Genomic DNA, 20,070 nt, shown 5'->3' with positions numbered 1-20,070 from the left:
GTAATTTTCTCAGTTTAAACATTCAATATGTTTTTTTATTTTGAATAAAATATGGGTTTAAGAGATTTGAAAATCATTGCATTCTGTTTTTATGTAGATTTTACACAGCGTCCTAACTTTTTTGGTTTGTAGATTGAGACAGGTTTGTGAGCATGTGGCGGTAATGCAACTAGGTTTAAGGTAGGAGGTAAGTAAGGCCAGGCAGTTGATGGCTGATGAGGGCCAGATGGCTGGCAGTGATCAGGTCCTGGAGGTGAGCAGTGGGAATGAATCAGAGTTACATGTGGTGCTTTTGAAAAAACAGGAGCAGCAGCAGAACGCTGCTTCCTCTACACTGAATGGGGGGGGGGGAATAGGTGGTCACACTTCACCCAAAGGATGACATCAGCCAGCCCCTCAGCATGATAAAGCAGGCAGCAGCTGTGCAAACAGCAAGGTAGCTCCCTGAGCACAGCCCAACTGTCCTACTCAACTGTCCTGAATCTTCATAGACAGGACAAGTGCTTATGCAGTACCAAGGCTCTGGAAAGCACTCTGCAGCTAACTTTTACTAGCACTTGACGTTGGGGACAAGGGGAACCCAGCGTTCAAAAAGGTCACAATTCCAGGCTAGTCCCACACTTCCAGTACAGGAGACAGGAATTATTAGCCCATGGGTTATATATAGCTACTTCAGGTGATTGGACCCTGGTGAAAGCTTTGCAGGGACTGCCCAATGTGTATCCATATACCCATTTAGTGTGGCTCCAGTTTTTTTTTTTTAGCAATCAATCAGGAGAGTACAGAGAAAAGAGGGGAGATGCTTCAAAATATTTAATTTACAGGTACATTACATCAAAGATCCTATTACCTTACCTTTAAAAAATATATATATTATATTACCATAATCATGGGACATACCCAAGTAATAATTTGAGGGATGGGCAACAAAAAATAGTTAAAATGGCAGCAACAACCCCACAGGAAAAAAAACCCAGAAGGGTCACTGGACCCAAACAAACAGGCAGCATGAGCAAAATGTAAATCACACCCTTATATATTTCACTGCAGCCAGTAACATGTCAATTTAACTTTATTTATATAATCAACAATGCTAAAATTATTTACCTCTTGCTTTGACAGAAGAAAAAAAAAAAATAGCTTTTATCGCTGTGATATAAGGGAGAGAAAGCTTGCGATGTGAAAATATAATATATATATATATATATATATATATATATATATATATATATATATATATATATATATATATATATATATATATATATATATATATATATATTTATATATATTCATTCACAAGCTAGGAGGTCGGCTTCCTTATAGAGAACAAAGAACAGACAGAAGAACAAAAAGGAAAGGGGGGAGTGCTTAACTGACCAGAGTATATGGGACATTGGCAGATCACCAAGCTCTGTTGTGTTAAATCTAGGACCTGTTAAGAATGCCGCTGATGCCAGCATTTATCTGATGTTAACAACAACCTTTACCACCAGGTGGATATTATATTTTTCTAAAGTGTATACCACGAGTACATCCTTTATTCCCTAACAGTATAAGTGGTGCACTCGACAGCCAAATTTGGTTTTCCTGCTTTCAGAGAATTATTTATCAGTGTAGACTGGCTGCTGCCCTATCATGCATTCATTCAGCCTCTATTTTTAGAATCTTCTATGTTGTAATCGTCCCATGATTGTAAGCTGCAAAATTATATTCTATACCACAAAATTCATATATGCACCATAATGTATTCATGGCTTGCTACTAAGCATCAAGACATCCTATGTCTTCATGCTGAACCTAAAATGCCTAGTTCTCAGGAAGTTTAACTACCTTAAATCAAAGTTTGTCATTCAAGCTACTTTGAGCACATCTTCTGGTCATTCATAGCCCTGTGTTTGCTGAAGGGCTTCTGTTGCACTGCAATAGAAAAACATTATCCTACTGTCCCACTTAATTCATTAGCCCTCCCATCCCCTGCAGGTGCCTCCCAGGGCACATCACAACACGGGTTTGCTAATTAAGTGCACTCAAGTGGGTAAAAAAAAAAAAAAAAAAGAGAAAAAAATAAATATTTATACAAAAATAATGAAGTGCAAAATAAATTGTCCTAACACATCCTTTACATTTTTTAAGCCTTTTCAAATACTTTTATCATGGCATCAGTTACACTGTACTTAAAAAAAAAAAAAAAAAAAAATTAGGAAAATATTTTAGGCTCTACACTGGATAACATTTTCATTGACTGTAACCCGTGGTGCGCTCAAGTACTAGGAGAAAGAGTAGAAAAACACAAAATTACATTAAGGGTTACTGAAGAAGTAGTCTATGTTAACCTATTCTTATCACCCTGTGGAGCCTATTTTAAAAGGTGCTTAAACATTCTTGCAGCATAACACTGAGTCTCTGCAGGATAGCACAATAATTGGGTAGGGGAGTTTAGCATCAACAGCTTATTAAAACTCCCACTTGGGGTAATACTCGTATCTGCTAGCTTACAAAAGTAGCTGAAAACAAAATAGTATTAAAAATGTGAAGGCCTGCAGAATGACTCCAGGACAAGAAGGCCTCCTGCATCACATGCCATCTGTTGCAGCTGTTGGATGAACAAATATAAAACACACAGGCTTAGGTTAAATCCATGTTCAGAGCAGTGTGTGCTAACTAGGGAATACAGAGGTATTCTTTAAGAAGGCTGCTCGAAAGTAGACAGGTCTGGCAAATTGTATGTCATACAATGTCCACAGTACATACAGGGGAGCCTTTTTCCTGCATTTCAGAGCTTTTCAAAACACAGATTCTGAACCAGACACCTCAGACTGGGATGGAAGTAGGCTAGCTATATTAGAGATGCACAATACTTTAAAACAGATGCAAGTTAAACCCTTCCTAAGAGACAAATTTTGATTTCCTTCTGAAAATTCCAGTTGCATGGCTGTTATTTTGACCCACTTGCTTCATTAGTTTGAGTTGCTGACCCAGAGAAAGCATGAATATAAGAAGAATCAGAGTAAAATTGGAACTTCTTATCTACATACTTTGTTCTGAATTGATGAATGGATATATAAAAGCCAAAGGGTCAGAATGACAGCTAGGCAACTAGCATTTGCAATATGAGAAGTCAGCAATGCCAGCCTCCATATTCCACTCAGAAAAGATTTCCTTTGAGGACCGTTTCACTTGGTTAATGGAGTTCAGACATGGCTGCTTTCCCTATGCTGGTCAGATTATTATAGTGAATACAGCTCAACTGACTACAGAGAAGGTTTACTAAAACCTATAAAAGAAAGTTCCAGAACACAACTTGGAAAACTGAGATGACCATGCAATAAAAACGCACCAGGTTTTGATGCACCTATTGTGTTTACTTTGGCCATTTGTGTACTGTCAGCATTTTCTTTATAATATACAAGCCCTATATGCAGTGCCTTATTTCACCACAGCCCATGTTTAGAAGTCCCTGTCCTGAGTACCAAGGGAATCAACATGAAAAAAAAAAAAAAAAAAAGAAAACAAACTTTTGCTTCACACTTAATGTGTGATACCCCTACTATAACTGCATAACATCTACATGTGTTCCATAATGTGGAGTAAAGGTGCAGACATGCCATATTTCATCCCTAAAAAAAAAAAGAAAAAAAAAAAGAGTGCATTGCACTTATAGATTGATGTGCTCAGTCCTTCAAGAAATGATGTTCTGATCTCCTGAAGTGTCCTAGACAAACTAGAAAGCACAGGATTTTTCTCCATCAAGACCCAAACACTGCTCCGATGTAAACAGAAATGGAAATATGTAGAGTGGCGTAGATAAACAGGGCAGTCACTAAAATTGGTAGCTTGTTGTCCAATGTTAAACTTGCTCTTTCAGCAGATTCATACATGGCTGGCCTCAATCGTTCTCTGCGGAAGGTTGATTGCCTAGTTAGAAGTAGCAGTGATGGGATTTTCCAGTTCCAGGCTGGAGTGAAGATTGCTGTAACATGACTTGCACACTCGACTCGGCTCAAAAAGTTGCTGACTTGGAACAGGGACCTTCTGATTGCAACAGCTCGAGCAGAAAACGTTGCCACAGTTCCTTTATCAGGGGGAAAAAAACAAAAACAAACAGATGCTTAAAAGCGAAACTTATTCATTATTTGGTGATCTAATTTCACAAAGGTGTCCTTTTATGAAAGTGCGGTAAAATACCGCTTTTCCAGTTCTCAGGCATTCTCAGAGGAGATCGCTCTCCTGAGTGCCTGTTTATGAAAGTGTGTAGATCGCTTCTCATGTTGAGTTGAGGAGCGATCTACAAATGCCAGGAACTCTTGAGAACGGCTCCTCTCACTGTAATCTCGTGTGATATAGCGGGATTACAGTATGAGGAACCATAAAATACAAAGTGTAACACAAATCAGCACACATTATTCCCCAACATATTAATAAAATAATAAAGTTAAATTCCCCCTACACAATATACATTAACCTAATTATAAAAAAAACATTTTTATCAATATTTAAAGATCATACATGTTCCTATTTAAATGTGAATGGTGTATAGTAAATGAATGTAATGCACATATGTAATGCAGCTATACACCATTCATATAAATGCAAAATACATTAATAATCATTAAAAAAAAATAATTTTAATAAAGTATACAAGTATAAATATTTATTAATAAATTAAAATAAAATATATTTCATAATTGATAAACATAAAAATTGATAAACTGGTGCAATGCGAGAACACTGCGAATCCAGTACGGATTCCCGCATCGCACCGACTCGCATGTCAGTTCACACTGCCATATGCGAATCGCTGGGGAGTGTCAATACATTGTTAACGACACCCCCAGTTTAGCTTGCATATCGCACTGCGAACTGACAGTCCGGACATGAATCGGATTGCATATGTGTGAACACACATGCGATCCGATTCTGGTCCGAACAGAAAAAAGGGTCCTGTGCGTGTTTGCACCGAATGCGGTGCGATATCAGCCATACTACCTGTACAGCTGATATCGCAACGCATAGACATCGCATGTAATGTGAATGGCAGTGTGCTGCGAATTACATGCGATGCCTGTGCGATGTCCGGCCACAAGTGTGAACTGGGCCTAAAAGTTAACAATACCCCCAAATCAGTTCGCATATCGCAGTGCGATCTGCAAACTCGGACAGTAATCGAATCGCATGGGTGTGAACAATCCGATTCTGCTGTGGACCAAAAAAAGGGTCCTGTAAGAGTTTGGTCTGAGTGCAATGCAAATTTAGCAATACTATCTGTATGGCTGAAATCGCATTGCACAGAGATCGGATGTGATTTTGCACTGCAGTGCGGTGCGAATAACATCCGATCTCGGACACCGCAGCAGTGGGAACTGGCCCTAAATCATATTGCATCAAAATGGTACAGGACCCTTTATTTGGTCCGCGCTGGAATCGGATCGCATGGGTGTGAACACTCATGCGATCCGATTCCTGCACCATTACATAGTTCGCACTGCGATCTGTGAAATGATCTGGGGGTGTCATTAACTTTACATTGACACCCGCAGTGGTGCGCAGATGTCATTGTAGGTGCGATGTGAAAACCCACTTAGGAATCACGTTGGTTCACGCATCACACAAGTGTGAATCCAGCCAGAGACGTGAACATCAAAAAAAAAAAATATAAACATATATCTATAGATATATAGCTATATATAGATTATATATATGTAAAAATATATATAATAGATGTATCTATATATAGATATAGTCTATATACATGAATAAATATCTATATATCTCTATCTCTAATATTAATATCTCTCTCTCTCTATCTCTATATATACACACACTATAAATTCCTATCCTGCTGGTTTTGGGGTGTGTACTTTCTCCAGAATATCAGCCAGTTTCAGGCTTCTCACTCTGATTCTCCACTTCTGAAAAGGTGAATCAGAAAGTGAGAATTCTGTCACAGATCGCCAGTGAGGTGCTGAGATCGCACCTTCATAAACTGGCCGTTTCTGTGAAGTCAGTTACAAATTCTCACTGTGCTGAGATAATCAGCGGAGAACATGTTCTCCGCTGATTATCTCAGTTTCATAAACTGGTAATGAGCTGAGATCAGCGGTGAGACTCGGGATCGCTGCTGATCTCAGTTTCATAAAAGGACACCAAAGTGATGCAAAAAAAAAAAAAAAAAAAAAAAAAACTCTTTAGCTCTCATTTACACAGGTACAATTTGTTATTAATTTCAGGTACTTATACATCGCTTTCAATTTTACGCAGCGCTTTACATATATATGATACATTCGCATCAGTCCCTACCCTCAAGGAGCTTACAATCTAAGGTCCCCAACTCACATACTAGGGAGAATTTAGACAGTATCCAATTAACCTACCATCAAGTCTTTGGCGTGTGGGAGGAAACAGGAGTACCCGGAGGAAACCCAGTTAGGCACAGGGAGAACATGTAAAATCCAGGCAGGTAGTGTTGTGGTTGGGATTCGAACCATGCGACTTGACACTTCCAAATCGCATGACAAGTCACACCCTATTGCCGGCAATGGAACTATTCAAATTGTTGCAACTCATGTCGCAGCAACTTAAAGTTCCTGCACTACATTTTGCTGATCTCACTGCCACTTGCATAGACTTCTGTTAAACAAAGTCGCAAATAGCACTGATTTGCGGCTTTGAAATCACGCTGAAGTCATGCGATCTCAAAATCACACTGGTGTGAACCAGGTCTTAATCCTAACATACCCCTAAAAATGGCATTAACCAAACTCCTAAGCTCCAGAACCAGACTGGTCTATTTTGTTACACAGCCACCAGACTTAGTCAAACTATATACATTTATTTGCCATTGCCGGATTAAGACCAAGACGAAAGACCATAATGTATGAAATAATGGCTCCAACCAAAAGGATTGCTTATTGTTCTAGGATGTTTCCTCCATTAGGCTATGTTTCCACTAGTGCGTCCCCAAAGTCGCGCGATTTTGCCGCGATTTTTTACCGCGACTTGAAGCAATGCCTGTATCTATGGACCTCAAGTTGCATCAAAGTGGGACCAAAGTAGTGCAGGGACTACTTTGAAGTCGCTGCGACTTGAAGTCGCACAGATATGAACGGTACTCATTGGAAATCATGGGAAACAATTTGTCATGCGACTTTTCAGTCCCAAGTCGCATGAAAAGTCGCACTAGTGGAAACAGAGCCTTAAGAGACTTATGCTGGTTATTTAGTAGTAGTACATGGATACAACGGATCATAAGCTGACAACATGCAGTAAAAAGGTTTCAAATCACATGCAATGAGCTTCCACATACAAGACACAAAAGGAGGAGCATGTAGTACTGCAAATCCCAGATATACTTAAGCTGGGTACACACTAGAAGTCTTTTTTCTTTCAACCCTGTAAGCGTATGAAGAAGAAAGATCGACATACTGGCTATTAACGGAGCAAATTTTTTACCTGCAGCCATGGATTGCTCGATTCCCCCATCACAGTGTTGACAGGGGAAGCCCTCCCGCCAAGCCATTGTGTCCAATCCCCGCTGGGAGAACACATTGATTATTGCTAACTGCTATAACAGCCGCTAGCGATAATAGCATGTCAAATCTGGCAGGCTTGTTGTACCCAAGTTCATCAACTTTGGGTACATTCAGCCTGCCTATACATGGTTCGAACCTCAGCCGGTTCCTGCTGAACCGGTCCAGATTCAAGCGGTCTGTAGCTGGCTTAACGCAAGTGATGTTAGTGTGGCAATCTCCCCTGCTATACCTTTGTGTTGTCCCCCCACCAGAACACACTAGTCATATCGTTGGCAGCCATCAGACATTGATTCTTCAGCATGCCGTTCCACAGAAGTCAGTCGTAAGACTGTCTTCTTTAGAACAGACAGCTGTACACACACACACAGGCCGTGTGTACAAGGCTTTATAAATTACAAAAATTTAAGAATCCTCAGTGTAATTGGATCATAAGGTTTGCAAGCAACCTTCCTGTTCATAACCTGTATACAATGTATTCTTTTTTGGTACAAAGTAGTAACTTAATGCAGTTTATTTACCATTTAAAATACTGGTCTTTCCAAAAGTGCCAAAAAAATAAAATGTTTTTGGTATCCACGTAAAATCCTTTTCTTCAGTCTATCGAGGGAAACATGACGTTTTAACTTTTTAGTCACACTACAACTTACAGAAGGACTGCACACCAAACACAAACATTTATAAGTGGGATAACTTTTCCCACTACCAGTATGCCTCAGTTTTAGAGCAGAACCACTAGCAGGATTATAAACAGTGTTGGGACCCGTATCCTTCATTGGACTACGAGAAAAGGTTTTGGCTAGTACAAAAATCAGATTTTTTTCATCCACTGAAGAACACAGGTCCTTTGGGGATGTATAAAAACAGTCCAACTGAGGGGTGGCCAACACACCTGGCATCAGATCAGGTTGTGATGTCCACCTGGTGGACCTTGTGAACAGAACACCATATCTAAGAAACAGTTGCTTTATGCTAAAAAGAAGCACTAACTGCTCTACTAGAAAAGGTGGAACACAATGCTTGAGAGTATAAAGACTGGATGAATGGTGTCTGAGCCTCCAGGATACAGTGGAGTGAGCAGCGGATGAGAGAGAACCACAGCCCGAGTAAAACCTTTTTTAAATGTGAACTGAGGCACAGAAAAACAAATGTCTTGATTGAAGTGGAAGGCAGAAACTCCCTTATAATAGTTGTAATGCTTTACAACTAACAAACATGTTATACTTACCTGCTCTGTGCAATGATATTGCTCAGACCGACCCTGAACCTCCTTCTGGGGTCCCCTGCCGACACGCATTATTCCAGTAACAATTTCTGAAGGTTTAGGATCCACTAATGTCTAGACAGTCAAAGCCACAGTTGTAAGACAGAGCCCAAGGCAAATATTTCCTTAATAGGAGGCTGTCCGAGTATAGGGGTGGCACAAGAGCGCAGAAGGACCAATACTGGGGTCATAACCTTGGTGAGCACTGCAGGTGTAGATGTGCTGTTGAAGGAGAAGGGCCTTCGAAGCCCCAGAACATGTGGGTGGAATGGAAGCCAAGCTTGGGGTCTCAACATGGAGGTTGCAAGAGTGGAGGAACCCCAAAAATTTTCTTGACAGATAAAATGAGAGAAGATGACTTTGCAGTCTGTTCCTTCGGCTTCTTCTGTTGAGGAAGGTGAGTGGGCTCTTTCCACCAGTAGAGTCCTTGATAATAGTATCAAAAGTTGGTCCGAAAAGACATGCCTCAAATGCTTCTGAGACAGTTTTTTCAGTGTAGCCCTTCAACTACAGTATATTGCACGTATTGGCGAGATCTTTTTTTAAAGGTTTGGTTTGGTGAAGTAAAGTCACAGCCAGGGAAGGTGAAGAGCAAGGCCTGCCAGCAAGAACAAGGTTCTACAGGGGGCTTCCAACCACTTAACCACTTATCAATTGGGTCCACGCACTTTTACCCCCTTCCTGCCCAGGCCAGTTTACAGCTTTCACGGCTGTCGCACTTTGAATGACAATTGTGTGGTCATGCAGCTCTGTACCCATAAGAAATTTTTATCATTTTTTTTTCACACGAATAGAGCTGTCTTTTGGTGGTATTTAATCACCAATGGGTTTTACTAAACAAAAAAATAAAATGTTCCTTTGTTTCGGTTATAACATTTTGCAAATAACCTTTCTTCATAAAATTTAGGTCAAAATGTATTCTGCTACATTTCCTTGGTGAAAATAAACCAAAATCAGTGTTTATTATTTAGTCTAGGGGTAGGCAACCCGCGGCACACGAAGCCTCTTTTGCCAGCACTCGACCCCCCCCCCCATCAGCAGAGCAGCGCAGGGAAGTGTCAGTGAGACACTAATGCATTCCAAATTCAGAGTTCTCCCACGCCGCACCTGCACCAAGGGACAGGGGCTCTGTGCCCCCACACACTGTAAAAGATGGGAAACAGTTTGGTTCTCTAACTTTGCTGTAACTGCAATCGTCAGCTTTTGTGATGGGGAAGAGATTGGGTGCAGTTCTGCTGGGGGGGGGCGGTCCCTGTTTCCAGGAGGAGGAGGACTGTCATTGGCCACTGCTAAAGCAAATCACAGTCCTGCTAGCCCCGCCCACCATCTGGAGGAAGATGACTTGTTTGGTTGCCACAACCAATCTCAGAAAGAAGGGATTTCACTGTGATTGAGAAAACCACAATCAGGTGACAGTTTGTTGAATTACTGTTGAGCTTTTGGGAACTTTGTTGAAATTATTCCTGGATCTTTGAGTCTCTTACTACTGAACCCCTGCACTCTGTTCCTTTAAGCCAGAGCCAGTATTCAGCGCAATGAAAAATCACACCAAACTTTTCCTGTGGTGCAGAGCGCAGCACTTTTTCTCAGTTGCGGGGGCCCAACTTATGATCCTGCACACAGGCCCACTGCTTTCAGAAAATGCCCCTGACCTGAGCTCATCATTGCACATCCATTCCAGATGCTTGTATGTGACATCACATTAAAGTACATGGGCTGGATGCAAGAGTTGGTTCAGCGGGATGAGTGTTGGGCCAGATGAGCGGGGGGGGGGGGGGGTTCAGCGTTGGGCCAGATGAGCGGGGGGGGGGGTGTTCAGCGTTGGGCCAGACGAGCAGCGGGGGGGGGGGTCCAGCGTTGGGCCAGACGAGCAGCGGGGGGGGGGGGGGTCCAGCGTTGTTGGGCCAGATGAGCAGCGGGGGGGGGGGGGGTCCAGCGTTGGGCCAGACGAGCAGCGGGGGGGGGGGGGGGGGCGGTCCAGCGTTGTTGGGCCAGATGAGCAGCGGGGGGGGGGGACCAGCGTTGGGCCAGATGAGCGCGGGGGGGGGGGGGGACCAGCGTTGGGCCAGATGAGCGCGGGGGGGGGAGTGACCAGCGTTGGGCCAGATGAGCGCGGGGGGGGAGTGACCAGCGTTGGGCCAGATGAGCGCGGGGGGGGGGGGGGGGGAGTGACCAGCGTTGGGCCAGATGAGCGCGGGGGGGGGGGGGGAGTGACCAGCGTTGGGCCAGATGAGCGCGGGGGGGGGGGGGGAGTGACCAGCGTTGGGCCAGATGAGCGCGGGGGGGGGACCAGCGTTGGGCCAGATGAGCGGGGGGGGGGGGGGGGGAGTGACCAGCGTTGGGCCAGATGAGTGCGGGGGGGGGGGACCAGCGTTGGGCCAGATGGGGGGGGGGGTGAGGGACCAGCGTTGGGCCAGATGAGCAGCGGGGGGGGGGGAGGGTCCAGCGTTGGGCCAGATGAGCAGCGGGGGGGGGGGGGGGAGGGTCCAGCGTTGGGTCAGATGAGCAGCGGGGGGGGGGGGAGGGTCCAGCGTTGGGTCAGATGAGCAGCGGGGGGGGGGGGGAGGGTCCAGCGTTGGGCCAGATGAGCGCGGGGGGGGACACCAGCGTTGGGCCAGATGAGCGCGGGGGGGGACACCAGCGTTGGGCCAGATGAGCGCGGGGGGGGGACCAGCGTTGGGCCAGATGAGCGCGGGGGGGGACCAGCGTTGGGCCAGATGAGCGCGGGGGGGGACCAGCGTTGGGCCAGATGAGCGCGGGGGGGGGGACCAGCGTTGGGCCAGATGAGCAGCGGGGGGGGGGGACCAGCGTTGGGCCAGATGAGCAGCGGGGGGGGGTGAGGGACCAGCGTTGGGCCAGATGAGCGCGGGGGGGGGGGGACCAGCGTTGGGCCAGATGAGCGCAGGGGGGGACCAGCGTTGGGCCAGATGAGCGCAGGGGGGGACCAGCGTTGGGCCAGATGAGCGCAGGGGGGGACCAGCGTTGGGCCAGATGAGCGCAGGGGGGGACCAGCGTTGGGCCAGATGAGCGCAGGGGGGGACCAGCGTTGGGCCAGATGAGCGCAGGGGGGGGACCAGCGTTGGGCCAGATGAGCGCAGGGGGGACCAGCGTTGGGCCAGATGAGCGCAGGGGGGGACCAGCGTTGGGCCAGATGAGCGCAGGGGGGGACCAGCGTTGGGCCAGATGAGCGCAGGGGGGGGACCAGCGTTGGGCCAGATGAGCGCAGGGGGGGGACCAGCGTTGGGCCAGATGAGCGCAGGGGGGGGACCAGCGTTGGGCCAGATGAGCGCAGGGGGGGACCAGCGTTGGGCCAGATGAGCGCAGGGGGGGGACCAGCGTTGGGCCAGATGAGCGCAGGGGGGGGGGTGTCAAGAGATGACAGATGTGTAGGAGGTACATTGGTGTTCAATACTTTTTCCGGTGTTGTTATTCCATTTACACATAACTTCTGAACCTATTTGCCGTTACTGACATGTGGTGGAAATTTCATGTTAAGAAATACGCGGCGTGTTCAATACGTATTTTACCCATTATCTGGAAATCGATCAATCTTGATGTACCGACAGCCTATATGGTTTCTTGAGGCCAGAAAACGCCAGAGCAGTACAAATCTCCCCCAAATGACCCCTTTTTGGAAAGTAGACAGTCCGAGGTATTTATTAAGAGGCACCGCAAGACGCTATTAGACGCATAATACAACTTCAGCACATAGCCGGTCTATAGCAACTATGTTACTGTCTCTTGACATGAACAAGGCCTTCAACACTTTGTCCTGGCCTTACCTGACGGTACTCAGCCACTATGGCTTCGAATAGTCATGCTTGCAGTGGGTAAAGACACTATATGACTCCCCCCTGGCTAAGGTCAAATACTATAGTTTCGAATCAGTTCCCTTTTCCATCAGGAAAGGCTGCCCACTCTCCCCACTTCTATTTATTTTGACAATGGGACTGTTGGCAGGGGCGATCCGATCTCACCTGGACATAACTGGTGTTGAAATAGCAGGCACACCCCCATAAGATATCACTGTTCGCAGAGGATATCCTTCTAACCCTAACAAACCCCAGAATCACCCCACCTAACCCTCTCTTTACTAGACTCTTGCCTCCCTCTCTGGCTTGTCCGTTAACCCCACCAAATCAAAAGCCATGTCAATAAATCTTTGGCCCTCGGACTTGATAACCTTTAAAAACACCTTCACGTTTCAATGGCTGACCTCATTACCCTACCTGGGGATCCGGCTTACCCCAACCTATGCGGGACTCTAAAGCAAACTTTCCTCCTATACTTAAGAAGCTGACAGACATGTTGTCCTCCTGGGCTCATCTCGCATTATCCTGGTTCGGCAGGATCGTGGCAATTCGTATGACATACCTGCTGAAATTACTTTACTTCTTCAGAGTCCTACCAGTCCCAATTCCGCCGCATATCCTACGAATACATCAGCGTAAAATCCTGAAATTTGTGTGGGGTTCTACCCGTCCCAGGATCAATAAGCAAATACTATATGCCCACAGAATCAATGGAGGACTCTCACTCCCTAACCTACAAAACCTACTATATAATAGCAAACATAGCCCCGTTATCCCAACTCCATGCATAACACCAAATGCCGCTATGGGCCACTATAGACCTAGTGGACTCGCACCCAACACCCATCTCCTCGTTGCCCTGGCTCCCCCCACACATTGCCCTCTCGTGACAGGGCCATGTCTGGCCCATTCCCTTCGCATATGGGACTCTCAATTATTCGGCCGGCCTGATTTCTCCTCATCTACCCTTACTTCAACTTCTCCAGTGCTCATTGTTCCCACCAGGCTGCGAAAATCTCCAGCAGTTCTCCTGGTGGAAGACAAACGATTTCACGGACATCCACTCTTTTTACCCCCACTAGGATAATATCATTTGAGGCTCTACGTGCCTCTCACGATATCCCGTTACGCAAACACTACAGCTACGTACAGATTCGCCATTTTCTCCAGGGGCTTATAAAATTTCTACCGACCCTTATATTTTGACCCCCTTTGAGAACTTCTGCAGAGCAAGACCCCAAACCTCAGGTTTAATATCACTGATCTATTTCTCTATTACCTCTAAAAAACCGACACGGCCCTATCACCATCAATGGGAAAGGGAACTAGGAAAACAGCTAGATCCTGAGGACTGGCAGGTCATGACTTGAATGATATCCAAATGCTCAAAAGAACGTCAGCTTTTTAGAAAATGCCTATAAAAAAGGTACTTTACAGGTGGTACTACACACCGACTAGACTGGCCTGTTTCATTCCAGCCTATTCCCCCCTGTGTTTCCGAGGGTGCTCCCAGGAGGGCACAATGACACACATCTGGTGGACCTGTCCACAGGTACGCAGGTTATGTATCATAGTTTACTCCCTCCTCCGAAACATACTCCATGCTGACCTCAAAAAAGATCCATACGAAGCACTTCTCTGCAACACAATTTCAGAACTGCTCCTCCTGGAGCGCCAACTGGCTCTGCATCTCTTTACTGCAACCAAACTAACGATAGCTAGGGCATGGAAGACACAGGCACTAAGTTTTGAGGCGGTTAAGAATCGCACGACTGCTGTCCTTTCAGATACTCATGATAAGTTCCTGAAGGTATGGAGGCCATGGGTGGAATATACTAAACCCACCAGATTTGAAACCACCCTTCTTCGGATTTAATGCACTCTTGCTCCCCACTGCGAGGACCCACCCTCCCCCCTTTTTTCCTCTTCTCTCCTTCCCACCTATTCTTTACTCCTCCCTTCTTAGCTAATCTCAACCATTAGTTCTTCTTTAACCTCCCTCTCAATACTCTTACTTCTCAGTTGCACCTAAGAATCCATCCGGCCACCGGGCATAGCCTTGGATGAGATGGTTACATGGATAGATATTCAGGACTATTTACAGTTAGGCCCCTGTTGAGACAAACTCTTCAAGTATTTGTTAAAAATCGGACACAGTCCTAAGGGCATAACCTTAGTTTGTCCAACCACTCATGTTTCCAACGTACAACTGTTTTCAGCCTCTGTTATATTCCTATTGTTTTTCTCTGATTTACTAGCATACTTATTTATAAGATGCTAAATTTTATGTTATGTTTATTCAGGGCGCATTCTCTACACTGTTAAACTGTGAAATTGCTATGACCATCAATAAAACCTTTTGTAAAAGAAAAAAACAAAAAAAAACAAAGGAAAATGTAAATAAAGTTTATTTTTCCAATTACTTTTTTTTTTTTTTTTTTTTTTTTTTTTAACACTGCGACCAGAGCAATATAGTGTTACCATAGTAACACTGTACTAACACAGGAAAAAATGCATATACTCGTGCGCTTTGTCAGCTTATAGGAGAGAGAGTGGGCAATTTAAAAAGACTTTCACAGGGAGTCCATGCATGAAAGCATAAGATGTAATGGTGGTCCCAGGTAGGCCGACTATGGATGGCTGCTGGCTTGTGACAAGCTAGAAGGGGCTCTGTAGAATGCAAAAACACAAGAGGAGAGCAGTGCCATCTAAGTGCAGCAATTAATGAACATTTTATTTCAAGAGAAACAAATGGGAACAAGATCAGAGAGATGTCAGCCCATGTAGGAGAATTTAAAATTTCATCCACTCCAGGGGGAAGGTGGCCAGCTCGCAGGTGGAGAGGCAGCTGGTGATCGGGCTGCACTGGTGGCTACCAGCGTATCCAGGCACTCAGAACTGCTCAGGGGCGGCAGGACACGTCACTTCTGGGTGGAGAGAGAGTGTGGAGGAGCACACGCTCAGAGCATGCATGCTTCTTCACTGTACTACTCTGTGGAAGCGATCAGGATTTTTTTTTTAGGAGTATGATTTGTTTTTTTGACACTGAATTAATTAGTTTCATTCAGCAAATTATGATTGCCAATACCAATGAATTTCATTGGTATAAGCAACCATTTTTACTGAATTAAACTGATTCATTCAGTTTTTTGCTGCGATTAGCTGTGATTGGCCAAAGCTAATCACATGGTAGATGGGCTGTGATTGGCCTTGTCTGTACCATGTGATCACTGACCAATCACAGCTAGCAACACGATTGTTTACAATGGATGGCATGAATGGAGGTCATATATTGTTTACAATTGTCATGGGATCTGCTGTGATTGGTCACAGCGATCACATGACACTGGAAGCAGGCTGGTATAGCGGTCAGTTGGCTGTGTCACACGGCTGGTGCCTTTTGAGAGGACATCATGATGTGCACTCTGAAGCAGAAAAGTCCTGTCCGTCAATCTGCTATAGGAGGAAGGTGTTAAAGTGGTATTAAACCCAAAATAAAAAATGTATTAAAAATTGCAGCTTACCAGTTCTTAGATGTGGTCACGATTAGTTTTATTCTTGTAGTTTATTTTCCTGCTGGGGATTCAGACAGTAGTTTTGTTATTTTTTTACCTTACTTTACCTAAGCTGTCCAGACAAAGTAGCAGTTAGAGGGCAAGCGGTGCTTACAATAGTCAACTTTTATTTATGTCATACCCTAATCACAAAAAAATAAATGCTATGGTAACTACCTATAAACTTTTAGCAGGAATTCAGCTTTAATTTGTTAATCAAGTCCACCTAAATCCGCTAATCTAACACTGACAATGCTGCTGTCCAAGGGTGTCTGCTTTACAACTTCATAATTTAGACACCCCAAGACAGAAATGTGTTACTGGCAGGATGACCAGGTAAAATAAGGAAAAAAAAAGAAAAAAAAAAGAAGAAAAGCTAATGCAGCTACCACATCTATGGGTTGGTAAGCTGCAATATATTACATTTTGTTTTTAGGTTTAATATCATTTTAAAGACAGGTTTATCCTCCACTATGGTAGTCCCTTTTTTAAAGTGGGGCACTGGCAGACCCAGTGGGGATAGACCACTTTTGTACAAAATCCTGAATTGTGTAAAAGCGCTTCGGAGAGCAAACAGGGCGTTTCCAACCTCTGTAGAGAAAGAACAGCAACAGCAAGTGCAACAGAAAAGTCTTTGTGGCCTTAGAAGTTTTAAAGTACCCAAGAATGGAAAAAGCACTCATACAATCAACATTCTAGTTTACCATCAAGTAGGCTGCAAACAGTCACAGAGTGTGAGCTGGGGGTGCCCATAAATGCATTAAAGTTATGGATGCTATCAACAAAAGCAAACCTGTGCTTTGCCTATGCAGCATACTCCCGCTTTTGTGCATGGCTCCTTTTAGTTGACTAAAGTCCCTGACACTTACAAGCATGGAGGAGAAATGTGACTTGCTCCCCCCCCCCCCCCCCCTTATGTGAGAGCAGCTACTTGTTGACTGGACAAGCACAGTTATATGAGAGAGGCAAGATAGTCCTCAGTCATGTATAAGCTTCAAAACAGTGAATTAGCGCTTCCTTTCCTTGCACCTATCAATGGTGGAGAAGGAAAAGAGTGGGTGTCACTAGGAGGAGGGCATTAAAGAAAACCTGTTGCTTTGCACTATATGGGCAAAGAACATTTCTGCTTTATATTGGACAATATCTAAATAATAAAAAAATATAACGTTGCTGATCCTATGGTAGGCACTGGTAAATCAATTTGACTCTGGAAGCACAAGCTTAGTTTTCACCATAGCAACTCCATCCAATATAAAAGTATACTGTGCAACTAAAAACGCTGCAAAAAATACATCCATGAAAATGCAACATTTTTCTCAAGAAATCTGTACAACAAATATTAAAAAAAAAAAGGTCTGTTTTGGACATGGCTTCACTTTTTTTCAGCAAGATAATTTCCAGGTATGGATATCTTTTACATAGTTGCAGCTTGGACATACATATAGAGATAGAGAAAGAGATAGAGAAAGAGATAGAGAAAGATATATTCTCCCTCTCTCTCCACACACACAGGTTTATGCCCATGGAAGCTGGAAATCACTGAAGCAGACACAGTTACTCAAGTGGTCTCCACTTGCATGTGGGTTCTATTGCCAAGCGGCTGGCAGCATTTTGAAGACAGGAGGTTGACCGCTCAGCATGGGCGTCGGAGAAAGCTTTGCATTTTCTGAATGAATGCAAAGCATTCTCCGATTGGATGAGGTGGAGAGGCTGGGCTGTGATGTCATGAGACAATTCAGTTGTAAATGATATAGCTATTAGAACAGTTAAGGCTCGTACACACTATAAGAAAAATCGGGCAAACATTTTCATCAGAGGAACGATCATATAATTTTCTGATGGACTTTTTTGAAGGGACAAACTCCAAAATTTTTCTTGTATGGGAACAGAACGAATTATTTTTGTTTAATGTGTGCCGTTTTCATACGAGAAAAATCAGACACGAAAGACTAAGCATGATCAGAAAAAAAAAAAAAAAAAAAAAACACACACAGACACACACACACAGACACAGACACACACACACACACACACACACCAAAAAAAATCTGTGTCGTACAAGAAAGATTTCCTTCTTTCTTCTGACTTCTTCTGACCGACTGTGAAATGAGGAAAATCGGACGATTGTTCGTCCGTTTTTCTTATAGTGTGAACCCCACTTAATTCTGTAAATCTTTACTCTGCCTAACATCAGTTTGTCATTCATTACGAAGCACCATGTGACAGTGAGATAGCCACTATAATAGTGGAGGTGCCAGTCATAGGTCATGAGGTTAGAAAAGGAGATGAGGGCTTGGTCAAAATTTGCCTATCAGTAACACGGTTTAAATGATATGAAACCCTCAGTTTTTTTCAAGTGCTTTCAACTGTTGATTTCATCACTTACTGAATATGCAAATGTTTACCTTTTAATCCTTGCTTATGCGCCTAGTAATTCTGGTGCCATGACCGCTGCCCCTGGTTTCCCATTGCAGGGTGACCCCTTTATCTTGCAGTGACTGGAGTGGTGTTTCTTACACTGTGTGCATCAATAGAAACACAGAGCCCTACAGCCTGGGTGGCAAAGCATTCCCCTGTTCCTCAACCTCTCCCCTTCCTGCTTCAAGCTAACAGACTGCACTGTTCCCTGTGAAGACTTGAAATTCAGGGAAGCATCACAGAGCAGGAGCCAGCAATACTGAAAGTTGTAAAGACCAAGTGCCATTTTGAAATAATTTTCTAGGACATCTTTAAATTTATTGTGCTTAATGTTTCAAGTTAAAAACGCTGAGGGTTTAAAGTTGTTCTAAAGCCTTTTTTTTTACCTTAGTGTATTCTCTGCATGCAGTTAAAAAACAACTTGCTATGCTCCCCCACCTCAATCAATCCAGCGCTGTGCCCAGCTGCATCTCTTATCTCCCCCTCTTCCACTACTCACAGGGACAGAGGCAGCAGCGTGAGCCATTGGCTCCTGCTGCTGTCAATTAAATGTGGTGAGGCGGGAGATCTGCATTGTGTCTATGGATGCACACAGTCGTCCCCCCCCCCCCCCCCCCACTGGACCCTCAGTTTTCCAAAAGAACCTCCGGCCGGCCAGCTGGGGAGACACAAGAACACTTCACAAAAAACTTTAATCCTCCTGACTGTTCCCAGGCACTTCTTATTGCAAACACATTTTTTGGGTGGGTACCAGTGTCCTGAAAGAATCCTGGAAAAGACGTTACCGGTACGCAACTCTGGTTTTCCCTATTAGTCTTTCAGGACAGCTACCTTTGAGAGAATAAACGAGCATTTCACCTTAGAGTGGGACCACTGCTTGCAGGACCCTTTTTCTCCAAAGGCCTGATCTGTAGCGGATAACAGGTCTAACCTGTAGTGTTTGACAAAAGGTGCTATGACCTTTTAACATCCAACTTATGAAAAATACACTCCTGTTCACCCACAGGATTCCAACAGAAAGTTGTCAATCATTTTTTGGCCTCTCTGAAACTTGAAAAAGCCGGAACGGTCTAACAAAAAAAAAAAAAATCACCTGGTGCGGAAATATTTGTAGAAAGGGGCGCCCTGATTGAAAGAGCCCTCTGTGCACCAGCTGTTGAAACGTCTCTGCGCCTTCCGGTAGATGGAGCGGGTTTCCTCCTTCGGCCACTTAGAGCCACCAACAGATCTGAGAAGCCCTTGCCTTTTAGCCATTCTTTCTTGGAAGCCACACCACGAGATTCCACCGCTCTACCTGGGGACCGCAGAATGGACCCCGAGAATTAAGTCCTCCCAGACTGGCAAACTCTGGGGAGGTTGCACGCCAGATCAGAGAACCACAGCCTCCTGGGCCAATACGGTGCAATGAGAATAAGAGACCTAACCTTGGTTTAAAAACAAATAGGAGCAGCTCGTCCAGATATGCATTAAAATGTCCCCGTGTCACAATGCCT

General features: G+C 44.4%; 1 protein-coding gene across 6 annotated transcripts in view; it reads right to left on the bottom strand.

Moving 5' to 3' along the window:
• Positions 1–798: 798 nt before the first annotated feature.
• Positions 799–20,070, bottom strand: part of MTMR3 (myotubularin related protein 3) — a 188,957-nt gene continuing 169,685 nt past the window's right edge. For 5 of the 6 annotated variants that reach the window (XM_073630785.1, XM_073630762.1, XM_073630805.1 and 2 more), the window contains one exon: positions 799–4,075. In XM_073630785.1, the coding sequence (XP_073486886.1) occupies positions 3,919–4,075 (157 nt within the window). In that variant the 3' untranslated portion in view covers positions 799–3,918. Of the gene's footprint in view, positions 4,076–16,129; positions 16,182–20,070 lie in introns of all 6 variants that reach the window. The other variant, XM_073630795.1, reaches the window with a different exon arrangement.

This window comes from Aquarana catesbeiana, linkage group LG01 (genome assembly GCF_042186555.1).
Source record: "Aquarana catesbeiana isolate 2022-GZ linkage group LG01, ASM4218655v1, whole genome shotgun sequence".
NCBI lineage: Eukaryota > Metazoa > Chordata > Amphibia > Anura > Ranidae > Aquarana > Aquarana catesbeiana.
Note: the sequence above shows the minus strand (reverse complement) of the source record. Positions and strands in the feature narration are given on the sequence as shown.